Source organism: Panthera uncia (genome assembly GCF_023721935.1).
Source record: "Panthera uncia isolate 11264 chromosome A1 unlocalized genomic scaffold, Puncia_PCG_1.0 HiC_scaffold_17, whole genome shotgun sequence".
NCBI lineage: Eukaryota > Metazoa > Chordata > Mammalia > Carnivora > Felidae > Panthera > Panthera uncia.
In genome coordinates, this window is record NW_026057577.1 from 32,995,018 (window position 1) to 33,022,096 (window position 27,079).

The window sequence follows — 27,079 nt, forward strand, 5'->3', positions numbered from 1 at the left end:
TTTAGAAGTGGGGTGTGATCCTTTCAGTGGTCATGCAGGTATTACCCAATCCACAATCCTATTGAACCAAGTTGTTAATACTCTACTGCTAACAGGCATCTCACATTTTATGCTTGGAGATCATTTTTAGACTGCCTTGAAAAAGCATTTTGAAGATTAGTTACCTACCTGTTCTGTGTTAAACATTCCTTATTTTCTCGTTCTCTTCCCTATCATTTTGTAAGTGGGAAAGTTTTAAGCCCCTGCAATGTGTCTTACCTGACTTTAGCAGATAGGCCTTTGCGAAGTTTAGCTCTTTATGGATCACAAGTGTCAATAAGAACAATAGGATTGCAATCAGGTGACACTGAACAAACGTAGGGACACCCAAATCATCAACTTCAGGTTCCTTTTGTGCTCCCTGATTTTTATCTAAAGATTATTTTGTTATAGTGTTTTATGTTTTATTTGGGTTGGGACATAGGAGTGGGTGGGAATACCTCCTGTAATGCTGTTGTATTGTTGAATCAGCAGAGTAATGTTTATAAATATGTAACTAATTCTGGACTTAGTTCCACAGCCCCAAGTATGAAGAGCCAATATGTTTAACAAGCTAAACACAGGAACACTAGAATGGATTGCTTTGGCCAAACTATAGGCTATGCCAAGAATCTGATGCAATAGAGAAGGAAAAACAAGCCTCTGAAAAGAACAGTCATCAACTTATTCATGTTTTAATATAGTAGAGTGTCCTGGTCTTATGGATAGGCAATCCAGAAAACAAAACAAAACAAAAAAATGTAAGGCCAATAGAGAAGTCAAAACATGTATCAAGGCAAAGAAGAATATGTAAAAAATTAAATTAAAATAACTAGCAGCAGAACCATACAAGCAGCACTTTTCAACTTTCATACCAACAGGAGTTCTTAATCTTACCTCCCTGGCTCCTAAAGCCACCACTAAATGGGACACACCAAGTTCTGTGTTAGACATACCTGATTCTTTCGTTTTCCATATCGCCTTACATATGAGTCTTTAAGCTCATTTCTTATTTTCTATTTTGAATGGATTTGAAAAGTATCACACATGTTGAAGTTACTGCTTTTTTAGTGCTTGATAACCAAATCAAGTATTTTCAAGAGATGCCTTTACCTTGAGGGTGACAAAAGACCCCTTGGGTCACCTGTACATCTTGCTATTTGTGTTTACCGCTAACAACAACAACAAAAATCACCTAATAGTAAAATGAATGAAACTACTCTTGGTGAAACATATGCTAGTGACAGATAATATTAAGTAAATTATTCAGTGGGACAAAAATGTTTTTCCTATCTTAACAATTTACAATACATTTGAATTATCTGGGAGAGCCCTTAACCCTGTCTTCTGCACCTTGAGTATAACAGGATAAGAAATTTTATCTCAGGTCAGGAACTATAATCCATGAGTAGAGGGGACAATTATGAGAAACCCCTAGGAGGATTAGGAAGAAACAGGAGCTGTGCAGTTGGTAGTAGTTACTCAGGATACCCTCCTCCCTGCCCTCCTACCAGCACTGCGTTCTTTTCTATTTGGATCCCTCCTCCCCAACCCATTTTGCCTGCTATAATCTCTTCTTCCTCTGTCTTGCCTCTTCCTGGCATTACTTTACTGCTATTTTACCAACCTGAACCTTGGATTAAACCTAGCTCAGGTAAGAATTTAATTACTTTCAAAATATACAAGGGATTTGGGGGGAGGCAGCATGGGTGCAGTGGAATAAGAGAGGCCTAAATTCTGTTTTCATTTCTGCCGCTTGAAGCTCTATGACTTTAGGCAAGTCCTTTTTCATTTCTGGGCTTCACTTTCCTCATCTAAAAATAAAATTGAACGTAAATGAACTCAAAAGTGTCTCTCAGTGCTAACACTTCTCCTTTTTCTTGTGAAATGGATATATGGTATGGGAATACTGGAAACGAATAGAATGTTTACATTACTGAGGTTTGAGAGCCACTACCATTGGTTCTCACATGGAATCAGAAGCCTGCTATTGTGGGGAACAGTACTGATTTTGAGATTTTAACAGAGGCAGAAGAAAACCTTGCACATTCATAGTGAGACTTCAAATCATTAAGAAATGTCCTGCTGAGGCATAGATCAAACCCCATCAGAATGAGAATAACAGCTCTTTCAAGGAATAAAACTATATCGTCAAGGTTTCTGGACCCACTTATTGCAAGTAGTATTTAATGTAATAAAATTCGACCACCAATAAAATCATTGATGTTTTAAGACCCTTTAAACCTATTGTGGCTACAGTGTGCTGACTTGCCCTTTTATAGGCCAGTCTGCTTCCTTCAGTCCCTGCTCTCAAAGGGGAAATCCTATCACCTCAGCTAACCAGAACGAAGAAGAGAGTTGGACAGCCAATGGTGGCCTCTCCCAACCAGAGGTAAGAAATCTCAGGACTCAGAACTACAATTTTCATCTGTTCTTGTAGGTTCTGGCCAAATCCTCCTCTCATCCTCAAAGCTTCTAGAAGGGGAAAGGCTAGTCATATTATAGTTTCAAGCCAAACCAAAAGGAATAGTTAGTAAACCTGGTTCTGTCCCACTGTTTAAGACCTTTGGACCACACTATAAACCCAGGAAGTGGCAAATAAGCTTGTAGGAAAACAGCTTCTGAACATGTTGTTCTCTAACTAGTCCTAGATCTCTTCTACCAAGAAGTGTTGCTGGTTGTGACGTCTTCCCAGTGGACCCTGTCCTGGGGTGAGGGGCTCTGATAACACTGTTTTCTGTTCATCCTTAAACATTTGTCACCATTTGCCATCGGGCAGATTCTTCACCTTTACTTTCTCCTGTAGCAAATAAATGAGAGAAAGATGGTTTTAAGTACCCAGACTTATATGTATTAAGACCACTTCCAATAAAGAACAGAAGGCTGGGCTCCAAGACCAGATTTGGAAAACAGGATCATGAGTCTTATCATCAGATTGCCAACCTATTTTGTGATTATGTTTTACCTCCTGTTTTATCCTCATGGCATTGGTATAAGTCCAAAGTACTTTGTCTGGTAGCAGGGACCTGATACTCCCTTATAGGCTTAATCACATCTTGGAGCCTGGGCGCAGGGCTTTTTTGCTTGTTAGTTTTATTTTTTTGTTTTGTTTTGGGTTTTGTGTTGTTTTTTTTTTTTTGTTTGTTTTTTTAATGTTTATTTATTCTTGAGACAGAGACAGAGCATGAACAGGGGAGGGGCAGAGAAAGAGGGAGACACAGAATCCGAAACAGCCTCCAGGCTCTGAGCTGTCAGCACAGAGCCCAACACAGGGCTCGAACCCACGAACTGTGAGATCATGACCTGAGCTGAAGTCAGATGCCCAACTGACTGAGCCACCCAGGCGCCCCTGCTTGTTAGTTTTAAACTCCCATATTCTAATGGGAAGTCAGTGTTGAGACTCTGCATGCATGATATATCTGACTTTCTCTCTCAAGCCAACAACCTGTCTCTAGTTCCCCAGCCCTTAAAGCACACAGCACCTCAAAATTAAGCTCCTAGCAGTAGTATTACAGTAGTATTAGCTGTTGCTATTGCTTTGTAGTAGAAATTAACAGAAGGGTGACCTCACTTCCACACTGATCCTTCTTGAAAACATTTAACACTTCTCTTCTAGGTCTCCTCCTTGCACTGGTCTTTCTCAGTCTCTTTTGGTGAATCCCCTTCCTCTACTACCCCTTAAATAAATGTTGTTGATGTGCTCAGGCCTCTTTGTAGGCTGTATCTTCTGTCCAGGTGATCTTATCCCACACTCCTGGATTTCACTCCACCCAGATGTGAATCACTAGCCCAGATTTCTCCCCCTGAGCTTCAGACCCATATATCTAGCTCCTTACTGTGCTGTTCCAGCTCAGCATTCCACATAGACTATGCATTCCCCAATGTAAGATAGGCATCTCGTGTTTTCCCTGTTATACTACCAAGGCTCTCAAGTCAGAAGATTGGTAATTATCCTAGCTTAGCTCCCTCACCCTCACTCCATCTTTAATCAATCATCTTATCTTCCCCCCTCCTGTCCATTTCTCTCCATCCTTACCGCCACTGCCCTTCTGCCCACTCCATTTCACTAGGCTAGAATCTTCACCTTCAGTCTCACTGTCCTCCAGCCCATCCCTCTCTCCCCCAACCAGACTTACCTCACTCAACTTAGAAGCTGAGTTTTGATAGACGGCTTCCCACAATCTGCTCCCAAGCCTTACCCTCCGGCACTGTCAAGACACTTCTTTTAGGCATACACCACTTTGTAAGAAACTCGAAAACATTTTGGAAACAATAAAATATACATATCCTTGCTACCTGAAGTGTTACGCTAAGGACCTACAGACCTAAGGGACCGCATCACCTGGAATCTTATTAAAAACCCAGAATCTTAGGTGCACATTAAAATTTGAGAAGCACTGAGTTATTAAAATACAACTTTAAAAAAATGTTTAATTTTTTAACAATGTTTTATATTTGAGAGAGACAGAGACAGAGCACAAGCAGGGGAGAGGCAGAGAGAGAAGGAGACAGAACCTGAAGCAGACTCCAGGCTCTAAGCTGTCAGCACAGAGCCCAACGAGGGGCTCAAACTCAGGAACCTTGAGATCATGACCTGAGCTGAAGTCCGATGCTTAACTGACTGTGCCACCCAGCCAGCAGCCACCCCTAAAATACAACTTTTTTTTAATGAGTGTAAAAATCAGAGCTAAGGGAAAATCAGATGAAGCCAGAACTGAAGTAACATTAATACTGATATATGCAGGAAGTCCTGTGGTCCATACTTAATGGGGTAGGTGGTAATGCTGATTTTTGAGGAAGTCAGAAGAGAAGTGGATCAAATCAAGATTTTCTGTGGTGTTTATTTAATTTTGAGAGAGTGTATGCTAGCAGGGGAGGGGCAGACAGAATTCAAAGCAGGCTCCACATTATTAGCACAGAGCCCAATGTGGGGTTGCAACTCACTAACCATGAGATCATGACCTGAGCCAAAGTCAGATGCTCAACCAACTGAGGTGCCCCAAATCAAGATTTTTAGTATATGTAGGTACTAGGCTTAGTACTTACTCTTCCACCACCTCTCTCCCGCCTCCTTTCATATCACTGTGCCTACATCAAAAAATCTTCTAAGGCCAGCCTCTCTGATCTTCCTTTCCAGAGAGCTAAAGACAAAGCTCTTCTCACCAGCCCCTGCCCTTTTTTAGTTTCCTGAGGTTAGCTGTGGCAGCGAGATGAAAGGACAGGCCTCTCCTGTCGCCCAACAGTTATTCATCCTTTAATCAGTCCAGGTATCACTTCTTCCAAAAAGCCCACTCTCCCTCCCTGACCTTTCCCTTCTTGCTGTGCACCAGGCCATGGGGACACTTTTGACCCTATATACCGTAGTTGACTGATGGGAGGCAGTGACCAGCTGTGAAGGACACAGGCTCTGGAATCAGATATGCTCAGGTCTGAAACCCAGCTCCCCCTCCCACAAGATAGGACTCGGAACCAGGGACTTAACCACTCTGGGCTTTAGTTTCCTCACCTGTAAAATGTGGCTAATAATAGTGCTTTACTGTCTAAAACTGTTGAGAGGAATGGATGAATTAACACATGGCAGTAATGTGTGCCATACGTCACTGGTCCCGGCGCCCAGCTCAAACCGTAAATAGTAAACAGCTGAGTGGCTGCAGCAGCGTCAGACCCGCCAGTGATGCGCTGGCAGGAAATGAAGGCTTTTGCCTGGGGTTTGAGGCTCTCCAGCTTTCTCCGCGTCGGGTTTGCGCTCTCCCGGGTGGGGCGGGACCCTCGGATTGAGTGACGGCTGGTGGCCCGCCCCGGGCGTGACGTCGTCCTGGTGTTGTTGCTGAGGCCGCACGTGGTCCGCTGAGTCCGCTTCAGACTTAGCTGCACTCCGCGTCCTCTGCACGAGCCGATTGCCTTCCTGCTTGTCCCGTTCGCTATGTCCACATCCACGAGCTGCCCGATTCCCGGGGGCAGGGACCGGCTGCCCGACTGCTACAGCACCACGCCTGGGGGCACGCTATACGCCACTACCCCAGGAGGTCAGCGGGCCGGGCTGGGGGGTCCGGGGGCTTTGGGCAGGGCAGCGCGTGCGTGCGACTCGAGGGAGGGCCGGAGGTGTAGGTCTTGGACTCCATTCGCAGGCCCCTCTGCAGGTTGTAGCTTCCGCAGGGGCTGAGAGATGTTTGAAACTGAAGCCCTGTACCCTGAAACCTCAAAGTGATGCAACATGGCCTTGAGCCTAGCTTCCGGGTGACTCTGTGCCTTGCTCACCCGCCCCTCCCAACTTTGCCGCCGGGGAGTAGGAGCCGAAGCCCCAGCTGAGCGTGGCCTCAGCAGGAAGCACCAGGTCTTGCAAAGCAGCTACAGCCGGGCTCAACTGGGCTCAGGCAGTTGGGGCCAGGATCTTCGGGCTGGCTGCCTGGGATCTTGAGCTGCTGGGCTCCCGACCCAGGGTTTCCTGCCACGTGGAGGCTGAGGGGAGGGAGGGGCAAGAACAGGGTAAGGCCCTTTGAGGACAGAATTGGGGCCAAGTTCCTCTAGGCTGGGACAGGGCTTGATAGGACTTGGGAGGGGTCAGGATAAGAACAGTATGTCCCTGTGTCTCATGGGGAAAGCAGCTGTCCAGAGGAACACAGCCTTTCCCTGCACGAATCAGAACCCAGGTGGTAGCAGGGGTGAAACGCCTTTAAATTTACATTGTTATTTGGCTTCCTGATCCAACTGCCTGAAGGGATAAGGCCCCCACCCCCACCGAAGCCCTGAATTTCCAGAGCCAGCAGAGCCAGACAGGAACAGCCTGAACCACCTGAAGTCTCCCAGGTTTTGTGCTCCTCTTAGAACTGTGACCTGAACCTATCCTAAACCAAAAGCCCCTGGGCATCCCACTTGCCTTATGGCACTTAACCACATCTTGGTTAGACCTGGAAGTCTTAAAGTGCCGTGAAGGCTAGTCAGCTAAGATCCTGGCTGGGCTGCAGAGTACTAGCCCTTTAATACATGGGGTAATAGGACTCCCAGTTTCCTAAAAGGCTTGTGTGTGGCACCCCAGATAGCTCCATACCCAAGCTCTGGCCTCTTATCTAGTCCCTACCCCTCAACAGGCACCAGGATCATCTACGACCGAAAGTTCCTGCTGGAGTGCAAGAACTCACCCATTGCCCGGACACCCCCCTGCTGCCTCCCTCAGATTCCCGGGGTCACAACTCCTCCAACAGCCCCACCCTCCAAGCTGGAGGAGCTGAAGGAGCAGAAGGAGACAGAGGAAGAGATACCCGGTAAGGAAAGCAGGGCCTAAAATTAAGAAATGCCTGGAGTCCAGATGCCCCTGTGAAGTAGAGTGGGAGGTTAATGCTGAGAGGGGCTTCTGCACTGATGCTGAGCTTATAGCCCAGCAACCATTCCAACTGCCTTCTCTTTCTCCAGATGACGCACAATTTGAAATGGACATCTGATCCAGTGCAGAAGATCCCATGTGGAGTTAGAGGAGTCCCTCATGCCGCTGCTGCCATCACCTCTTCCTGGGGTATTCCAAACGCCAGTTGGCCTCATCTAATTTGGAAGGGAGTGACTTGTTGGTTTCAGGCCTCCCTTAATTCTGAAGCAGCTAGACCAGGGATAGGAGTGGGCAACTTGCCAAGCCCTTAGCTCTACTTTCCCTTTGGTCTATAGGTACTCCTCCCAGCTCCCAGCCCTCCGTCATCAAGGACTGAGGCTGGGACTGAGGGATGGAGTATGTCACTGTCTGACTGCTTAGTAAACATTCAAAGAAATGCCTTGACTCCAGTGTTCTCCTCATCACTGACCTTGCCATGTCAGCCACACAGCTGAGCGCCCCAGCGACCTGGTTAGTATCAGCAGCCCCTTCCCAGCTGTCACTGGGCCCACTTCCAGAGCCTGAGGCAGGCAATGGGGGCAGACTACAGGAGCCGCCCAACAGCAATTGCCTGACCCCAGCCAAGGGCTGTTCCAGCCTTTCCAGGAAGCAGCCTTCCTGTAACTGGGCCTCTCCAGCAGTCTCTCCCTATCTATTCCAAAGCGGGGGAAAAAAGAGGCACTACCCCAGGGTTTCACCTTCTCCAGTCACTCCCCATGCCTTTTCTGCCTCCCACCTCTGAAGATCAGCCCCCTATTACAACACTGAAAACCTGTATCTTCCCTTCCCAGCATGATTTGAACCTCTGTAGCCCCTTCACGTGGCTCTATTGTCCTCAGAGGGTTAGAAGATACTTTCAAGCCCAAATTGAGGCCCCAAAGGTCACAGTCCATGATCCCCTACCTCAGCAATCTGCTCTTTTTCTCCTTCATTGTATGCAGCTACGTTCTAATCTCTGTAGCACTATCTCAAGGGTGACAGAGTACAAATAAGGCAGTCTCCTTTCCTTGAGAGAAAAATCTCCCCTGCTATGGAGCCTCTGTTCTCATACTGAAATGAAGTCATCCAAAAAGGGATACTCAGCCCAGCAAGGAATGTGTGTTTCAGTCTATTTTGGGGGGAAATGGCAGGCAGCAAGTGATCATGCCTAGCAAGGCCATTCATGATGAAAGAAGGAAGGACAGAGGTCCGCAGCGTATACAAGGAGCAGGGCAGTCAAGGACACCATAGGGGACCAGTTTGGCACAAAAAGGGCTCATCTCTCCTACCCTGGCCCACTACAGAGATGTTTTTATTGAAATGTATGTTATGGGTAACAAGTGACTTCCCCGTGGCCCAGGTGGCACCTCTTCCCCCAGAGGTGGGTGCATCAGGCCAAGGATCCCAAGGGGGCAGTCTCCCAAGTGGTTAAGAGGGAGCCAAGAGAGAGCAGGCCTCTCTGCCAAGGCATAGGAAATGATGTGAGTCTAGGGATCCCATAAGATTATGGAACCTCTTAGACACCTGGTACCATCTGGTTCTCCTCAGCTGTGTCTGTAGATTTTTCTTCATTGGCCTCTTCCTCTGAAGACAGATTCCTCTTTTCCGCAATTAATCTTTTAACTCCCACCATCCACTGACTGACCTCAGTCACATGGTCAACCATGAGTGAGCGGTGGATGTCATCTGCTGCTTCCCACTGGTGACCTGAAAGCTCTGAGGAAAGAAAAGGGCTAAACAAGCAACTTGGGGCAAAAGAACTAGCTCCCACTCCTCTCCTCCCAGCTAGTCAGAACCTCAGCATCTATTTCAGCTCAGCCATCCACAACAAATTGGGGGTTCTCTAGGCCATACCAAGTGACCTACCCGTACCTTGCACCAGCAGAGCCATCCTCTTCTTCACAGGTACTGACAGCTTCCCTCCAGCCCATTGTTCCTGCAGTAGAGCCAGGCGTCGGCTGATGTCATCACATACCTGCTTCTGAGAGACAGAAGCCCCCTGCAAGTCAGTGCTGCCAGCCCAACAGGGGCAGGGGAAAGGCAACACCAGATAGGAAGCACCTGCTTTCTCAGGCCCCGGGGAACTTCACACTTAATCTGGTTAGAGGCCCCATTGAGATTCTCATAAAACTTAGGGATCTCCTCCCAAGAAAAATGCATGTATGGCTAGAATTTTTAAATTTCCGGAGTTTCTGAGATCCTCAGAAACTCATTCTATAGTACAACTTTACAAATAAGAAAACTAAGCACCAAAGAAGTAAAACTTACTATGTTACTTTCCTTTTAGACTCCTCAGATCCCTTGCCTCCAGAGAACAAAGAAAATACCATAGATCCAAAAAGAGGGTTTCCCTCTCCCTCCCTGAGCACAGAATCAGCAGGGTCTCCTCTGAATGGCCTAGAGGTAGGAAAATCAAGTTATCATCACTAATGGGAGATGAATTTAATTCTTGTTCCTATCAGCGTCTTCTACTAACTGTTCTTTTGGAAATCCTGTGAACCCACCTGAAATTCTGTGTTCATTTTTCTGGTAAGTCCTTAGCAGATTCTGAAGGGAGTCCATAACTCAGAACTGGGTAAAAGCCAATGCTGATAGGATTAGAGGGTCTACCCTTGGGAGCCACACTGCATCTGGCTGTCGATGGCAGTCCTTCTATCACCCGCTAGTGTGTCAAGGCTTACTACCTTTGTGTGACCGCGGCAATCCTCCAATGCCTCTTCCAAAGGTTTGAGCACGTCTTCCAGTAGAGTTTCAGATTCAGTGACTGAGAAATTTGCTGGCTCTACACTGGAGGCAGGACAACTCCCCACAGGTGGGGGCCTGGGAGCCTTACTCACAGGAGGTGTAGGCCCCATTGGGGGGAGCCCCGTAGAAGTCTGTGAGGTGGGGACTGAAAAGGGAAAGTGGAATCAAGCAAACATGGGTAAAACAGGTAAGAAGGTCAACTATAACTTCATCTCTTCTAGAAGGCTACTCTCTGGGACAACTCATTCATTCAAAAATGTGTATTTATGAAGTCTACCATGAGGCAATGTGTAAAGCACGAGAGACAGAGTACTAAACCAGACAGATTAGGTTCCTAACCTCAGAGCAGAAATTCTAGAGAAAGGAAAGCACACGCATGCACACACACACACAAATTCCCAATCTGCATGCTACAAAGAAAACATGATGTAATAAAAGAAGAATAGTAGAGGGAACTACTTAGACTGAGTGTTCAAGGAAGGCCTTGTGAGGTGCCTTCTAAGTTTGTCCTTGCTCATCCACTATGTGGCATTTAGCAAGTTACCTTTAACCCCTAGGCTTGTATTCCTCTTCTGTAAAATGGGGATATCCTGGTAGTAGCACTTACTTTACAGGGTTGCAGTGTACATAATATAGGTGCAGGTGCTAGATTTCTGTGTAACAAAGTCCTCACAAAGAACTAACGGATGAGGTACATGCATCCAGGAAGAGTTGAAGGAACAGTGAACCAGGCAGAGATAAGGGCAGTGTCTAACAGGCAGGAAAAGTCCTGATTTGTTCAAGTTACACAAACCAGCCCTGGATGGCTGGAAATTAGTAACACTGAAGAAAGTAGTATGTGCTATCTCTGGAAAAGCAAGCAAGGGTCCAGACCCTACAGGGCTTTGGAGGAGTTTGGTCTTGAGGGCTAATGGTAATGGGAAGCCACTGCAGGTTTATAAATCACAGGGGGTGATGTGACTAGTCTTGTTTCTTAAGACAATCACTCTGCATGGTCCAAGAAAGATGGATGAGAATAGGTCAAGAATGGAGGCATGTACAATGGTTGAGAGGTTAACGGAGTAGACCAGTAAAGAGAAGGCTGCCATGGACCAGAGGGAAAGAGCAGATGAGGGGAAATGAAGTGGCCTTAGATTAATTTAGGAGGCAGTGACAGGACTTTATGGATTGGGAGTGAGAGGGAGAGGCGTCAAGGATGACTCTTGGTTTCTGCCTTTAGTAATTGGATGGTGGAAAGCACTGTGGAAAAAAGAAAATTAGAAGAGAAAAATCAATTCTAGGCATCAACATCTATGTGGATGATTAACTCATCTAATATTTGACCTCTTGGTTTCTTGAGCTCCTCACCTCCAATGATGATTTTCCCCACCCCTTCCTTAGCGTCTCACACCTCTCTGTCTTGTTAACACTGCCATCCCCAAAATCTGACCACCTCTCCTATCCTTCCAGCCCCATCAATTAGATTTCATGGTACATTAAAATCACTCCCTTATAAACACTCTCCCCTCACTTATCCCCTCCCATTGTCCCACTTTCCTGGTAAAGCCAACTTGCCTGCACTTGCTGGAAGGAAAAACAGAACCGAGCTTTTGAGAGTTACACTTGAAATCCATGCGGACAGATTTCAAAAGGTACCCAACACTGGAATTCCTATCCTTTGCCTTGTTTTTCCATTCTTCACAACAACCATTTTCACATTTTCCCTCTCAATTTGTCTACCTTCTCCCCCTTTCCTTTCCCTGCAGTCTACTTCCAACACTGCCTCATACTTCCCTGAGAAAAGAGAGGTCGTTAAACAGCAACTCTCTCATCTTCTCACCACCAGTTCTACTAACCTGTACCTGTGGCCACTTTCCTTCCTCCTCTGAAAGATGAACGTTTGACGGTTTCCTGCTCCTCTCAGAGGCCATCTTTCCAGCTGTATTGATGCTGGCATCGTGCCTTCTCTAGGCTTCCCTCCTGCAGTTATTCTGTTTTCCTGCACCACCAGTTCTCCCACTACAGAATCAGCCCATTGGCATACAGACATGCTCTAGTGTTCACCATCTTAGAAACAACAATCCTCCCTTACCTCTCATTCTGTCCTTGGACACAGTCTCATTTCTCTCTGCCTCACAGCAGAATTTCTTGAATGAGCTCTAGTCTATAGTTGTTCTGTCTGCTTTTTTTCCCACATTCCCTCCTCAGTCTGTTCCAGCTGGGTTTCTACTTTCATCATTCCAAAGACTGCTTCTGTCAGGTCACCAGTGTCCAATCTAGTTTGACAAATCCTGTGGTCCCTTTTCTGTGTCCTACCTGACCTCTCATTGTCATCCGTCATGGTTGAGTCAAAATTTTACTCTATCTCCCAGATTAAATTTCAATTGTCTTCCTACTTCTTTTCTCTGGCTATTTTTCAAGCCCCTTTAGTAAATTTCTTCTCTACTCAACCCTAAGATGCTAGAGAGCTTTGGGGCTGTGGTGGACCTTCTTTAGGCCTCTATCCACACATTCTTTTTAAGTGACCTTATTCAAGCCCATGAAATCAAACACCATCCATATGATTGTGTTTCATTTCTGTAATTCTGGCCTAGACCTCTCCTCACAGTAGCAGCCCAAATTTAACATGACTAAAGACAAAGCTTTCTTTCCCTCTTCCCCCCAAATCCCTATTCCCCCCACCCTACACCTTCCCATATCTATGAACAATACCAGCCAGTTCCTCAAGCAAAAAACTTAAGTTATATTGATTCCTCTTTCTCTCACCTATATCCATATATCCTATATGTTACTGATTTCCTCAGTAACATATGCCATATCCATCCAATTCCTACCATTTCTATACTCCCACTTTTGTCCAAATTAAATCTTGCCCGTGTTTCCATAATAGCCACTTGTCTTTCCACTTCTTCCCTAAAACCACTTTTCCACACAGCAGACACAGTGGTCTTTTTCTTTTTTCTTTCTTTCTTTCTTTCTTTCTTTTTTTTTTTTTTTTTTAAGATGTACATCAGTCAGTGTTTCTTAACCGGGGGAGATTTTGTCCTCAGGGCAAGTGTCTGGAGGCATTTTTGGCTGCCACCACAGGGTGAGTGCTACTGGCATCTAATGGGTAGAAACCAGGGATGCTACAAAACATCCTAGAAAGTACAGGGTGGTCCCTCACCACAAAGAATTATCTGACCCAAAATGTCAGTCGTGCCAAGGTTGAAGAAACCCTGGTTTGTGTCCTTCCTCTGCAGTGCTATGAGTGTGAATAACATAGGGGTACTCAAAGAGCTACATCTCAGGGCCATAGCCCCACCTGTTGGCATGGGAAATGCTCAGAGGTAAAGGCGGCCCTCCTCTGATTTAAACTTTTCAACGGCTTCCAGCTTTACACAGATTAAAATACAAACTCCTTTTCCTGGTTTACAAAACCCACTGTCTGGTGTCTACTCAGATTTTAATTACTTCTCAGATTTTAATTTATCTAGCCCATGGTGCTCTACCCACTAGGTATTCCTTCAGTCTCTGAATTTGCCAAACTTGTTCTCAAAGCCTTTGCACTGTTTCCAGTGTGTGAAATCTGTCTATCTCCAAAGCCAAAGCATAGCCTCCATGAAAACTGAAACCTTTTTTTGTCTTGTTCGCCCTCAAGCAGTGCTTGGCTCAGAGATGCTCAGTAGATAACACTGATTAAATGAATGAATAACACGTTAAGTCTAGATGCTTATATAACCAAGTGACGATGCAGAACAAGACAAATGGTTATACCACTATGGTATTCCATGAAGAGCTACAGGTTGGAAATTTGAAAACCATAAAAACTATATTAAAAGCTGTAGGTCCGGATGAGATCCCCCTAGGGTGAAAGCAAAGAGATTTTTTTTTTTTTTTGAAACTTACTATTTATTGACCTAGGCAGTAAAGAACGGACTCGGAAAAGGGCCTGCCCTGTGCCTCATCACCGAGCTCAAGCTCTCAGGGAGACCTCAGAAGAGCAAAATGGGCCCTCGGGCCAAGCTTATCCCTGGTTCCGCCCATTCTCTGCTGGTCTGCGCGCAAAGGGCCCCCACGCACCTCTGGGGGAGCCATCCTGCGAGGCGGCGACCCTCTTGGTGAGCGGCGTGCGCTTGAGACCACCAGCCAGGGTCTGCAGCCCGTAGGAGAACTGCGGCGGGTCGTTCCAGCCGCGCTCCTTGTTGCCTGCGGAGATGAGGGGACGTATGACGCGAGCCCGGGGGAGTTGGAGGGCCCGCCCCCCGTGCAGTAGCTGCCCCAGGCCTGGGCAGCGGGGGACAACCCAGCGCCCCTAGCCCGCCGGCCGCGCTCACCCGGCTTCACGTACAGCTCCGCCATCTCCACTTCCGCAAGGTCAGCAGCGCAGCGCGTCACTTCCGGGGCGGCCGCACACCGGGCCGGACTGGGGCGTCCCCCGGACCCGCTGGTTGCCAGGAGCCCTCCAGGTTGAACTGTAGTTCAGAAATGCCGGGAGCCCGTGTGGGAACACTGCGCCAGCTCCCTAAGGAACTCGAAATCTCCAGCTAATAAGGCATCGGGGCCCTGATCGCAAGGCACTAAAGGGGGCTGTTTTCCGAGAGGCGTCTCTAGGAGCCCTATTCCCCCATAGGTTCAATCTGTGTCACAGTTGCTCTCAGGAGCAAATTTAAACCACCAGAAGCTCCTGCCCCACAAATTTCCCTGTGTGATCTAGCTAGGTGGCATTCTAGCACCTCACCTCTGCCCACTGCCCTGCACATTTCTACTTTGCAGGCTCGGTAACTAGTATTCATTTTCCTTCAGGACACAGACGTCAACTCTTCAGGAAACCTAGTAATGCCAGATTAAGTAACCCAGCGGTGCTCCCACAACCCTGAGATTTCCTAGTTGTACCATATATTATCTTCTATCTTATTTAACTCTTGTCCGTCTCCCTTTCTGAGTCTCAGAAGGTGGAACCCGTATTTTGTTATATCCCACTGACTCACTTAGTGCCTAGCACACAGAAGACCTTAGAAAATACACTTGTTGAATGAATGAAATCAGATTTCCATCACACCCATGCCCTCATGTGATTACAGGCAACCACCAACACCAAGCACAGACACAGACACTCACCTCATACGGGTTAACCCCCAACCCTGTCCCAGGCCCAATATACTCACACCCAGTGAGGTCACTGAGGGATTTTTATTTGTATTGATTTTGCTATAAAGTGTTGCTGAGGTAGAGCCAACTGTCCAGGGCTGGACAGGGGCAAGGAACACAGGGACCCAAGGAAAGGACAGCCAGAGGCCTAGGTTGTGGTGCAGGGCCTCTCAATCATCCCTATAAATATTCAATAAATTGGGCAATAAACAGAGGGTGGGCAAGAGCCAGAGGGCAGGCAGACAAGGTTTCAAGGAAAGAGAGGCTACAGGCCCCTGGAAAATTAAGGGGTATAGAGCTGGGCATGGACCCAGAGCCTCCTTACCCAGTCCTCCTGGATTCACTTAGGGCATATGGAGCAGAGAGGGTTTCAGACGGAAGGCATCAAGAAAAGAGAAGACACCCCGTTTTCGAGGGGCTGCCCCTGCACCCCCAACCCCTCCTTTGAGCAGGGGGAGGGGCAGGGGGCCTCCTGGGGAGTCCACGGAGCTGGTCCGCTTGAGCCGCAGGCGGGCCCGGGCCTGGGCACCCCAGGCCTTGCCTCGAGCTGCAGAGGCCACAAGACACTTCTGGTACTGAACCTAGGGAAAAGGGGAATGTGAAGATCCAGCTCCTTTCTGCCCCTGGACTCCCTGAAAGCCTCTGCAGAACAGGGAACTGGCCAAGGCTTCAGTCCAGTATGAGGCTGGTAGTCGGCCCCATCTTGAGCCCTTACAGCATTCCCAGGTAGTTCAGTAACAAACACAAAACTTCACATTTACAGAGCATTTAAAGAAGGCTGGACACTATGCTAAATATTTTTATACTCTAACTTAATCCAAAGTTGTTGATCAGGTGTTATTACTATTTTGCAAATGAGAAAATTTAAGTTCAAAGAGAATGCCAACGTCAGCTAGGCAAAAATAATGATAGAATTCGAATTCATATCCCTATTTCTGACTGACCAGCCTGTGCTCTTAACCATACCTACCATTATGCTGACTCCTCTCCAGCTTTCACAGGAGCAGACTGCCTCCTGGCAAAGTGGATTCCCTAGTCAAGGAGAAGGTCTACAACCCAAACTTCATTCCCACCAACTGCCCCAGTCTTCTTTCATTTGAACTCAATGGGGGTCCTAAATGGTCCTATTTCTTCTCATGTCTTCTGAATCTTTTATCCATATGTACCTTAGGTGGTGTCTTAATCCACAAACATGAATTCATTGCTTAAAACCCTTCAATGGCTCAAAGTGACTGGAGACAAAATAAACTCATCACCACAGTCTCTAAGTTCTTCCATGACATGGTGTCTACTGTTCTTCCTGCCCCCATCTCTCACTTTCCTCCTCTGCCCTTTGCACTCCAGATATACTAGATTCTTTGAAATATCCTGACCCACAACTACTGCTCTCATCTTCACAGCTGGGGTTCCTTGTATCTGGCACACCTGCCCCACTCCCCTTCGCCTAACTTCCTCCTAAGACCTTCAACTGTCAGCTTTCTATCACCTCTTTCAGGTAGCCTTCCTGAGCCCCTGAAGCGGCCAGCCCCAACATCCTGTGGCATACAACCCCCTTCTGGTCTGTCTCTGGTCTAACCTAAGTGTTCTGTGAAGGCAAAGGCTGTTTCATCTATATCAGTCAAAGTCAAAGTATGCTTCCTGGTACCCTGTAGGCACTTGTATTTACTGAAGAAAGAGTGAGCTGAACTCATAAAGTGCAGGCATCCCACACTCGAATGCCCACAGATGCCAGGAAATAACCTAAATGAGACAAACAGGAAAAACAGTGCCCACCCTACCAGGATCAGCCCCTACATGATTAGAGCTGAATGTTGAAATTTATATGTGTGGACCCAGTACCAGAACAATTATTACATGAAATGTCCTGGCTCTAACCATTGGCAACTAATTTAAACTTATTAAAGACAGCCTGCGGGCAAAATAAAAGGGTAGTTTACCATGGTCAGCCCTGGGATCACTGGTTTGTGATTTCTGGAGAAACTGCCAGTCCTGAGCCCATCACCAGTACAGCAGCTGCAGGGCAAACCCACTTACCCGTTTCCACCCCTGACTCACCATGCAAGCAGCCTGCACAGCTTCGGAAAGCCCCCCTGCATGGGGCTGGCACCAGAAGGCTGCACACTGAAAGCTCTGATGGCCCAGGTCAGCGATGAGGCCAAAGGTGTGTGGGTCACGGCCAACACCAATAAAGGTCACAAGGCGCACAGGGCACTGCCATAGTGGTTCCTCCTCTGCACCAGCTTCTGCCTGCCCACACCAGGCCTAGTCAGTAGAGGACCAGGCACTGGCTGGACTCACTGACCTTTCCCAACAGCAAGCAATTACCCCTCAGCATCCCTCCCACCCCTCCACAGCCCCCAACTTCACCTTCTTCTGGTACCTGAATGGGATGTGCAGTCATGACAGAGTCAGACACGCTGAGGATGGCAGGCACCCAGGCATCCTGGTCCCCCCGGTTGGTGAGAGTACCAATGGCCTCATTCAGCACGTCCATGCCTGGGGGGACATGCCCACCATGGTGTCTCCCAGACATAAAGAAAGAAGGGATCTGCAGGGAGAGTCTACTCCATCTCACTGACTTGGGATTCAGAGAGATGGCATTAGAATAGCTGGGGCTGGGCTTAGAATCCTGAGTTGGGAAGGGTGGCACATTCTAGGCCAGACAGGGGCCATGGGTGTACTCTGAGAAATGGTGGTAGATCCTTCCCTACCCCCTCTCCCTCACCTCATTCAGCCTACCCCCTCAGCCAGCTCAGTCCTCACCCATGGCTTTGGTGACTGGCAGGGTCCCCATGTACAGTGCCTCATACTTCTGAGCAGCCTGGCTCACCGCATCCAGCAGCTCCACTGAAACATACACACAGCAAGTGGGCCTGGGCATTCTCTCAATGACCCCTTTCCCCACCCTTCAGAGAACTGGAGCTGGTAGAAGGAAAACCATAAAGCTTGCTCCTCCAATTCAGAGCTTAGGATGCCTGCACACATCAGAAGTCCCACATCTCCAAGAAGTACTAAACAACCAGGACTAAACAGCGCCAACTTTCACCAAAGTAGCCTGTTGCTGCAGTGAAGCACCTCCCTCCCCATACCTTGTCGTGGCAGGTCCTCAGGGGAGATGGGGTCTAGGGAGCAAGGAGAATCCTCACTGACACCTACTCGCTCTGACAAGATCTGAAACACAATGCAACTAGCATGAGATACAGTGAAAGGGGAACTGAAGTAAGGGAGCCAATACCTCCCTGACCCAACCACCTTGGAAGTTTCAGACCCAGCTCCTTACCCACATTTCCTGCCCCACTCTTGGCCCTTACCTGGGCACAGAGCCCATGCAGGGCACTGGCAATGGCCTTGGCAGGGACGTCACAGCGAAACACATGGCACTTGAGCATACAACTGTCTTTGTCACCAGCCACAAAAGCGAAGTCCCTGGCAGGGGCAGAGATGGGGCTGGGGCAGGGGCAGTGACCAGGGTAGGGTAGAGGCTGGGTAGGCACAGGGCCTGTAGTGCCAGCAGCAGACTGGAAAGTCAGGCAAGGGATATGGTGGGGAGGGAACAGGGAGATCAGGGTTGGGGCTCAAAGCACCAGGTTGTCGCTCACCTGTCACTGTTCCGGAAGCATGTGGGAGCACAGGAGAGAATCAGCCCAGTCTCTCAGGCTCTCCCCTATCCGTCCCTGCTGAGCTGGGCCCACCCTCCCCAACCAGGGCTGGACCAGGCAGGGGAGGCAGAGCTTGGGTCCATGTCAGAGGATCTGTGTCCAGGGGTTCAAGTACAGAGGATCAGCATCAGTGGGGATCACAGCCTGCAGGAGGGAGGGAGGAGCAACTCTCACTTGGGGGGATGCAGGGGTCCTCACCGGCCCTTGGAGCTGCCCACACCCCACACACGGATGTGCACCAGAGGCTGGCAGTGTATCAGACTATGGTCCAGAGGATTCACCAGGCTCATGGCATCCTTCTTCAGGATCATCAGCATGTTCTGGCCCTGCCAAAAAAAGGTCAGTCTGGAGCTCAGATGAAGGTGGTTGCCATGGAGAACAGGCAATTTGGCGACAACTACCTCTGCTGGGCCCTGGGCTGAATCCCTTGAAGGGCCAGCCAGCTCACCTCACCCCAGGCACCATCTGGGGGCTGGCTGCGGCTACGGCTGTGAGTCTGGGCCAGTTGCTGGATGCAGTTATTGACTGCAATACTGCTCTTCCCTGGTACCAGATCCTCTTCGGGTACTTCTACCCAACCCAGGGAGCGGACTGCAAAGCACTGATGGGTTGGGGGAAAGGACAGGAAGACCCTGGGTGAGTAGAGGCAGACGTGGAAGTGGAACAGAAGGTGGAATAGGATGGGAGGTATCACAGGTTCTACACATATAAACCTTCTGGTACCTGCTCCCTTCACCTTTGATCACCTCTTCTCAGCCCAATACCACTCCTGACCTTTCCCTGGGAACAATCCACCACCGCCACCACCATTCCCTGGGCTGGCTCTCAGGCCCAAGACACTACCTTAGCTCCTGGCTCCATGCTCTGGATGTAGGATTCCTCACCATACCAGGACAAAGAGTTCCTGGAACAGAACAGAGCTCATAAGGGGACCACACCTCCCACAGAAGGGACAGTGGTGAGGCTCCAACTACTTGATGGGCATGAGATGTGGGATAAGACCCAGAACACAGTGTGCAGAACACAGTGTGTTTTATACTTGAGGTATAAAACCAGAGTGGGAGAGGGCCCAGTACATATTAATTAAATGTAACATAGAGTGTGGCTTAAAATCTGAGCAAAAATTCAGGATACTGGACATAGAACAAAAGTTACAAATAAGGAACAGGATACAAAATGTGGACCAGAACCCCAAATTGAGACAAGAGACTCTAGAACACAGGTCAGGAACCCTCCCCCCCTCCGGAAAGGGCCAAGATGTAGAACATGATTTGTCAGTACCCAGAATAGGGAAAAACATGTAGCAAAATACAGAGCACAGAACTAGGGACAAAATTCAAACTATTGAGACTCAAGAAATGGGAAAGAGCCAAGAACCTGGGCTTGAATGCAGAATGTGGGTCCAGTTGCATCTCTGAGTGCCATGAAACCCCAAGCCTTTCATTCTGCCTGGCCTATCCCTGTTACCTCCGGTCCAGTGAGCTCTCCAGGCTGGAGAAGGATCTCCCCTTGGGGGGCCGAAGTCCCCAAATCCCTTCCGTCCTCTGTAGAGAGGGGGCTAGGTCGGTATAGCAGCAGGCTTAGATCCGCACATGGGTTCAGACCCCCTCCAACACACTCCACCTACCGTGCCTAGGTCCTCTGCATCTCCTGTCTCCCAGGTTGGGCGCTGCCACTGGGTGCTGCCACTGGGTACGTGCCAATAGTAAGTACCTGCAGCATCGCGTATCTTCCTCCAGCCAGGGGGCAGGCCTGGCTCTCCCTCAAGACTCTGGTCCCCCCACAAGTCATCTACAAGACACCAAACGGGGAGAGGAAACACGGGATTGCTAAGGCATATTAGTGGATTCAGAATAACACGATCAGAACCCTCCTTCCATCTCAAAGGTGGCAATCCTTAGGCTGGAGGTACAGGAGGTCCTTTGCAGCACAAAAATCCAGGATTCATTTGTCCCGTAGTCCTCACCCCGAAACATACCCCGTCAACTCCCTCGTTACCCCTCAGCTCCCGATCCTCCCATCGGGACCCCGTGCACACCATCACAGTTGACCAGAATGATGGCCAGCATGTAATCCTTGCCCAGCATAGCCCCGACCGCGTCCCCGCCGGCCTCTGCCGGCCGGCAATCTCAGCCCAGCTCGACCCCCGAAGCTGCGGCGCGCGCAAGCCCAGCCTCCCTGCGCTGACCAGGCCAACAGGCACCGCACAGATATGGGGTGGGGTTGGAGCCGGGTCCCAGGGGCGGGAAAGGACGGGCCTGAGCAGCGCCGCCCGCCGAGGGGTGGCGCGTGTAAACAGACGTCTGGATCCCCGAGTGTGCGTTCCCGTGCGTGGAGCCGGGGAAGGCGCACGACGCCAACGCCCCCAGTGACATAACCGCGCAACTATGAGCTCATCGAAGGATGGACGACTTGTTACACGAACTTGCGCAGCGCGCACACGCGAAGGAGTGAGATCATTGCGCCCAGGTCGTGTGCGCGCGCGGACACGCAGTAGGGTCGTGATGGAGGAGTCACGTGCCAGTACCTGAGAGCAAGAGACCGCCTGGGCTCTGCGGCCAGGAAAGCACCTCCTCCACCCTTTCCAAAAATGCCCCGGAAGTGCCTTCGCCCTCAGTAAAGATGGCTGTAGTACTTTGCATGAGGGAGGCGGGGCCGCGCCTGCGCAACAAGTTCGGCGGGGAAGATGGCGGATGACAAGGTGAGTGAACGTAAGGATTATCTTCAGTGTGGGGTGGTCTTCACACCGTTTTAGTCCTTGGGAGAGGCGACACTGGAGCCTCTCTTGTGTGGGGATGCCCTTATTTCCTCTAGGCGAGCTTTTACTGTATTCGACTGACTGAACATTGGGAAGTGGAGTAGCGGAGCGCCACACGAGGCAAGCAAAGCCGGGCATCTCCCAGGTGTCCTCTCTCGGGACCCTCGTTATCCTTAATTACCAGCAGACATTCAAACACATTCACTCTGACACACTTTTCACTCTCTTGCATTCCCTGGCCCCCGAAATTTCCCTCCTATGGACATGATGATTCCAAGCCACACGGACACTCACATTCTCATTCAGATACCCTTGGGCATACATTGAATTTCATACTTCTATGCGATCTAAGCCACCCAGTGCATTCACCCACTCCTGCAGACAGCCACCCACCCCAACTCCAGCCAGCGCATCCAGTCACACATTCGGTTTGAGAGAAGCCCAAGCAGAAATCAGATTTACCCTACAGCGTCCAGGGAACTGCCTTAGGCCGTTACTCACCACTGGTCTGGAAGTTCAGCGACATTCATCCTCACATTTATTAACTACTTACCAGTCCCTGTGCGAGGCCCGAGGACCCGGTAGACAAGACAGACACGTTGCTATTAATAGCCGAGTCAGTAGTGCTTGCCTGATAAATCTAATTGAATGTCTCCTAGCTGTTCCTCTTGTCTCCCTACACACTGCTTACTTTATGAAATTCTGTAAGGGTTGTTATAGATGCAGATCCCATCTGTCACCCCCCTCCCTGGTCCCCATGTGAATTCTTTTCTTGTCAGTGCCTTTCTTCCTTTACCACCATCATCTCAGGAAGTTTAAAAAAAAAAAAAAAAATACCCAGCCTCTGACAGACCTCAGCAGAGAATTGGGCTGGGTTAACTTGTTGGATTCTTTCTTGTTCTAGGATTCTCTGCCTAAGCTTAAGGACCTGGCATTTCTCAAGAACCAGTTGGAACGCCTGCAGCAGCGTGTGGAAGACGAAGTCAACAGTGGTGTGGGCCAGGTAAAGCTGCACCTGCCCACCACTCCTTCCCCCTCTTCCCCCCCTGGCCTTGGGCTTCATTGCCCAATATGCTTTTGAATGGGTGATAGAGACTTACTCAGCAAATGGTTATTGATGGCCTGTTTTCTGTGACCCCAAGGAAAGTTTCTTTAAGAAAATGATACTTGAACTGGTATCTTAAATAGAAGGTAACTAGGTAAAGAGGGGAGGAGAGATCATTTCAGGCAGATGGAACAACATATACAAAGCTCTTATGGTGGGAAGTAGCACGATGAACAGGGAGGATGCAAGTAGTTTAATTTGGCTCCAGTAATGGGGGAGCATGCTAGGAAGTGAGGTTGGAGAAGCAGGCAGGGGTCAGATTCCTCAGGGACACCTCTGTAGCTTTGTGGTGGTAGGGTTCTGTGGTTGGAGCCTTCTAACCCCAGCATTCTGAGATTGTGTGATCAGGACTTCTAGGTTCTTTTTCTGCCTCCAGAATCTTGAGAAAATCTTTGGAGAGAATACTGCAGCTTTCCAGAGTAAGGCAGAGGTCGTGGGATGATGTAAGGCCAGTAGCTCTTGGGTAGAGAAGGGAGACCCTGGCTGAGTTTCCTTCATTTTTCTCCACAGGATGGCTCGCTCTTGTCCTCCCCATTCCTCAAGGGCTTCTTAGCCGGCTATGTGGTGGCCAAACTGAGGGCATCAGCAGTATTGGGCTTTGCTGTGGGTACCTGCACTGGCATCTACGCAGCTCAGGCATATGCTGTGCCCAATGTGGAGAAGACGTTGAGGGACTATCTTCGGTCATTGCGCAAGGGGCCCGACTAGCTCTGGATCCCATGGGGGAGGAAGGATGAGCATCTTGGGCCTGCAGGTAGAGGCCTTTCAACCACAGACACCATATCTGGCTTCCCCAGCTATCACCCTTTTGCTATCTTCAACTTTTCCACAGTCTTCATCCTTGCTCTCCTTCTTGCAAAAGGTGAACAGTGGCTTATCAGCCAATAATCTGGACGCCCCTCCTTAACCCCATGGGACTGGCCCCAAGACTGTGGCTTTTAGGGCCACCGGCCCCTTCCTATTCCAGCCCTGACTGTGGAGTTTGCAGCTGACTCTGATTTTCAGTATTCTCTCTAGCAATGTACCACGGCCCTTCCCTCCTGCGAGCTGGCTCCATACTGAGATTTCCCAAACTTGTTATAATTCCCGCTGTCCCCTGGCTAGCTACACAGGCCACCCAGGGTCTGGTTTGGGCATGAGTGTAGAGGACGGGGGTATGCCAGGCCTGGGCCGTCCCAGGCAGGCCCGCTGGACCCTGATGCTACTCCTGTCCACTGCCATGTATGGTGCCCATGCCCCATTACTGGCACTGTGCCATGTGAACGGCAGAGTGCCCTTCCGGCCCTCCTCAGCTGTGCTGCTGACTGAGCTGACCAAGCTACTGTTGTGCGCCTTCTCCCTCTTGGTGGGCTGGCAAGCCTGGCCCCAGGGGGCTCCTCCATGGCGCCAGGCTGCCCCCTTTGCGCTATCAGCCCTTCTCTATGGCGCTAACAACAACCTGGTGATCTATCTTCAACGTTACATGGACCCCAGCACCTATCAGGTGCTAAGCAATCTCAAGATTGGAAGCACGGCCCTGTTCTACTGCCTCTGTCTCCGGCACCGCCTCTCTGCACGCCAGGGCTTGGCACTGCTGCTGCTGATGGCAGCAGGGGCCTGCTATGCAGCTGGTGGCCTCCAAGACCCTGGAAGCACCCTTCCTGGGCCCCCTCCAGCAGCTGCTGCTGGCCGCATGTCCCTGCATATCACTCCACTGGGACTGCTGCTTCTCATCTTGTACTGCCTCATCTCGGGCCTGTCGTCCGTGTACACAGAGCTGCTCATGAAGCGACAGCGGCTGCCCCTAGCACTTCAGAACCTCTTCCTCTACACTTTTGGTGTGCTCCTGAACCTAGGTCTGCACGCAGGTGGTGGCCCTGGCCCAGGCCTCCTGGAGGGTTTCTCTGGTTGGGCAGCGCTTGTGGTACTGAGCCAGGCACTAAATGGACTGCTCATGTCAGCTGTCATGAAGCATGGCAGCAGCATCACACGGCTCTTTGTTGTGTCCTGCTCCCTGGTGGTCAATGCCGTGCTCTCAGCAGCCTTGCTGCGGCTGCAGCTCACAGCTGCCTTCTTCCTGGCCACGCTGCTCATTGGCCTGGCTGTGCGCCTGTACTATGGCAGCCGCTAGTCGCTGACCATCTCCACCCGGACTCCTGACTCTATAGATTGGGCGCCACCATCAGAGCCACCTCTGAGGCCTCCCTACCCTTCTTCAGCAGCCAGCCCTGTAACAAGTGCCTTGTGACAAAAGCTGGGGAAGTGGGAGTAGCCAGGTTAGTCTCTGGAGGTGGGTGGATAAAGGGTTACCCCAGGAAACTTGAAGACTGGGTTTGCCCTAAAGTTTTTCCAGAATAAGGAAATAGGAGAGCATCAATACCTAGGCCTTAGAAGTGACCCCATCCCCAGTGGAGGAGGCTTTCCACCTCATCCTGCATGAATACAGTTACTTTGAGTGGGTTTGGGCAACATTTGGCTTTCCTAGCCTCCTGTGGTCATCCCAGCAGACCCATTGCCCCCAGGCCTGGTACTGGCTACTCCAGCCCAGCTGTGCAGCTGTGGTACATGACTCCCCCATAAGAGATATCCCCCCCCCCGCCCCCACCCACTGTAATGCAGGAAAGCCCAATTGCCACAGATTATACACCCGTCATCCAGGCTACTCTTTCAAACTCCCCTAGTTCCAGCGGTACCTGGGGACATTGCCCCCTGCTCCCTCCACAGTGCTGCTCTCCACACCCACCCAGCCTTTTTCTGGAGATTCCAGAGAGGGCTGGAGCTTGACTCATCTCAGGGAATGTTGCCCCTGGGCCCTGGCTTAAGGCTGCACTCCTGACCTCTCTGCTCACCCCAAGGGCCTTCTCAAAGCCCACTGTCCCCTCTACAACTCCTAGGAGGTACCATTTTTCTCACTATGGGTCCTGCCCCTGCCTAGCAGTGTCCCAGCTCTACACAGTGTAGTAATCTACACAGATTAGGGAAGCTCTACACAGAGTGACCTGGAACCAGGCACAGGGAAATTTGGTGTAGTTCAATCAGTGTTTCTAACTGTAAGCAATAAGGTCTTAATAAAGTATTCTGGGGTGCAGGTGGTTCCTGCAATTGGCTGTGATTGTCCTGTGTCATCTTTGTTGCATAGATTCTCTCTAACATAATTTTGTTGTCCTAGTGCCCTGAATGTCTTAATCCTCGAGTAACTGATAGACTAGGAGAAAAGACTTCTATCTATTGCTAGGAGCATTATTTCCTTTGAGGGCTCCATGGAGTGGAGACTGTTCTGTCACAACTTTTCAAATTTCTCTAAAGCACGAAGCCTGGGCCCTGGAGAATTTGGAGGGACTCTTGGGAATAGAAGGTCCTGGCTGGGCCTGGCAGGACAAACCAAGTTTTAGGCTAGAGAACTCATGGATTCAATATGGTTTTGATTCTTATTTCCTCTGGTTCCCTCACTGATACTCCTTCCTGCCATCTCTTCTCATGGCCAGAGGAACATCAGGCCTTGCTCCCATGGGAGCATACCTAGTAAGCTTACACACACGCACGCGCACACGCACACTGCAGACCTACTAAAGAATCTGGGAGAGTAGGGTTTGGGAATCTTTTTTCTTTAATAAGCTCTCTAAGTGATTCTGCTGCACACTTCAGCTTGTGAACCACCACATGTGCAGTGTAGAACTATAGTTCTAACAGGCTTGAATTTGAATTCTGGCTCTGTGACTTAGCGGACTTGTCCTTGGGCAGTTACTTAACCTCTCCTAGCTTTAGTTGCCTTACCTCTGAAATGGGGGTCAAGTGGCACCTACTACATAGGGTAGTGAAAAAGGCTAAAATGAAGAGGTGGATATTAGGTACCTAGCAGGGACTGACACAACGAGACCTGGTTAGTGGTATCGTTCATTATCCATAGTGAAGGTTAGCGTAGTTATCCCAGCTCCCTCTCCCTTCTGGGACAGTGAAGAATGAAGAGAGAAGCAGCTGCCCCTGAAAGACTACTGATCACCAGACTTCTTCCCAGGGCAGCCATCCAGCACGACTGGCCCCAGCCTAGCCTATACCCTGCTGAAGCTGCTGGTTCTGGGCTTGAAGCTCCTGGTTCTGTGTGGCCAGTTGGAGCGTGTCTTGCAGGATACCAGCCAGCAGGCTGCGGTGGTGATGTTCTGTGGTCATGGTCTGCTCCTCCCACAGCCCTCGCCAGGCTCGAAATACCTGTGCCCAGATTCAGAGATGCTTGTCAGTCAGCCTTGGAACCATTTCAAGGCCTGCCTTCTGTCCCCACTGACCTGCAGTGTATGGCATGTCCGAGCCCGGGCAGCCTGCACGTGCACGTCATAGAGGGCCATGAGGTCCTGCTCTGCAGTGTCCCGCTC

The 27,079-nt window shown here is 49.6% G+C and overlaps 5 protein-coding genes across 7 annotated transcripts; 3 read left to right on the plus strand and 2 right to left on the minus strand.

Annotated features, from left to right (window-relative positions):
• The first annotated feature begins 2,436 nt into the window (after positions 1–2,436).
• On the plus strand, positions 2,437–7,609 carry EIF4EBP3 (eukaryotic translation initiation factor 4E binding protein 3). Its single transcript, XM_049649379.1, has 3 exons — positions 2,437–6,044; positions 7,107–7,280; positions 7,429–7,609. The coding sequence occupies exons 1-3, from the start codon at positions 5,942–5,944 to the stop codon at positions 7,455–7,457; spliced, it is 306 nt and encodes a 101-aa protein (XP_049505336.1). The 5' UTR covers positions 2,437–5,941; the 3' UTR covers positions 7,458–7,609.
• A 1,036-nt stretch (positions 7,610–8,645) lies between these two features.
• Positions 8,646–14,479, minus strand: SRA1 (steroid receptor RNA activator 1). 2 transcript variants are annotated; one of them, XM_049649382.1, is made up of 5 exons: positions 14,398–14,479; positions 14,144–14,269; positions 10,042–10,247; positions 9,230–9,338; positions 8,646–9,073 (listed from the first exon to the last, which is right to left on the minus strand). In XM_049649382.1, the coding sequence occupies exons 1-5, from the start codon at positions 14,420–14,422 to the stop codon at positions 8,874–8,876; spliced, it is 666 nt and encodes a 221-aa protein (XP_049505339.1). In that variant the 5' UTR covers positions 14,423–14,479; the 3' UTR covers positions 8,646–8,873. The 2 variants fall into 2 exon arrangements, with proteins under 2 accessions (XP_049505339.1, XP_049505338.1); XM_049649381.1 differs by having other exon boundaries at positions 9,230–9,356.
• Positions 14,448–21,244, minus strand: APBB3 (amyloid beta precursor protein binding family B member 3). 2 transcript variants are annotated; one of them, XM_049649375.1, is made up of 13 exons: positions 20,909–21,065; positions 20,498–20,661; positions 20,338–20,414; positions 19,714–19,774; positions 19,319–19,471; positions 19,069–19,196; positions 18,523–18,637; positions 18,301–18,382; positions 17,975–18,058; positions 17,592–17,707; positions 17,267–17,458; positions 15,537–15,792; positions 14,448–14,535 (listed from the first exon to the last, which is right to left on the minus strand). In XM_049649375.1, exons 1-12 carry the CDS (start codon positions 20,955–20,957, stop codon positions 15,556–15,558), a joined length of 1,458 nt encoding a protein of 485 aa, XP_049505332.1. In that variant the 5' UTR covers positions 20,958–21,065; the 3' UTR covers positions 14,448–14,535; positions 15,537–15,555. The 2 variants fall into 2 exon arrangements, with proteins under 2 accessions (XP_049505332.1, XP_049505333.1); XM_049649376.1 differs by lacking the exon at positions 14,448–14,535 and having other exon boundaries at positions 15,235–15,792; positions 20,909–21,244.
• A 17-nt stretch (positions 21,245–21,261) lies between these two features.
• On the plus strand, positions 21,262–23,571 carry SLC35A4 (solute carrier family 35 member A4). Its single transcript, XM_049649378.1, has 3 exons — positions 21,262–21,571; positions 22,533–22,631; positions 23,244–23,571. Exons 1-3 carry the CDS (start codon positions 21,557–21,559, stop codon positions 23,439–23,441), a joined length of 312 nt encoding a protein of 103 aa, XP_049505335.1. The 5' UTR covers positions 21,262–21,556; the 3' UTR covers positions 23,442–23,571.
• Positions 23,572–23,678: 107 nt separating this feature from the next.
• On the plus strand, positions 23,679–25,819 carry LOC125935587 (probable UDP-sugar transporter protein SLC35A4). Its single transcript, XM_049649377.1, has one exon. It carries the CDS (start codon positions 23,869–23,871, stop codon positions 24,841–24,843), a length of 975 nt encoding a protein of 324 aa, XP_049505334.1. The 5' UTR covers positions 23,679–23,868; the 3' UTR covers positions 24,844–25,819.
• The last annotated feature ends 1,260 nt before the right edge of the window (positions 25,820–27,079 follow it).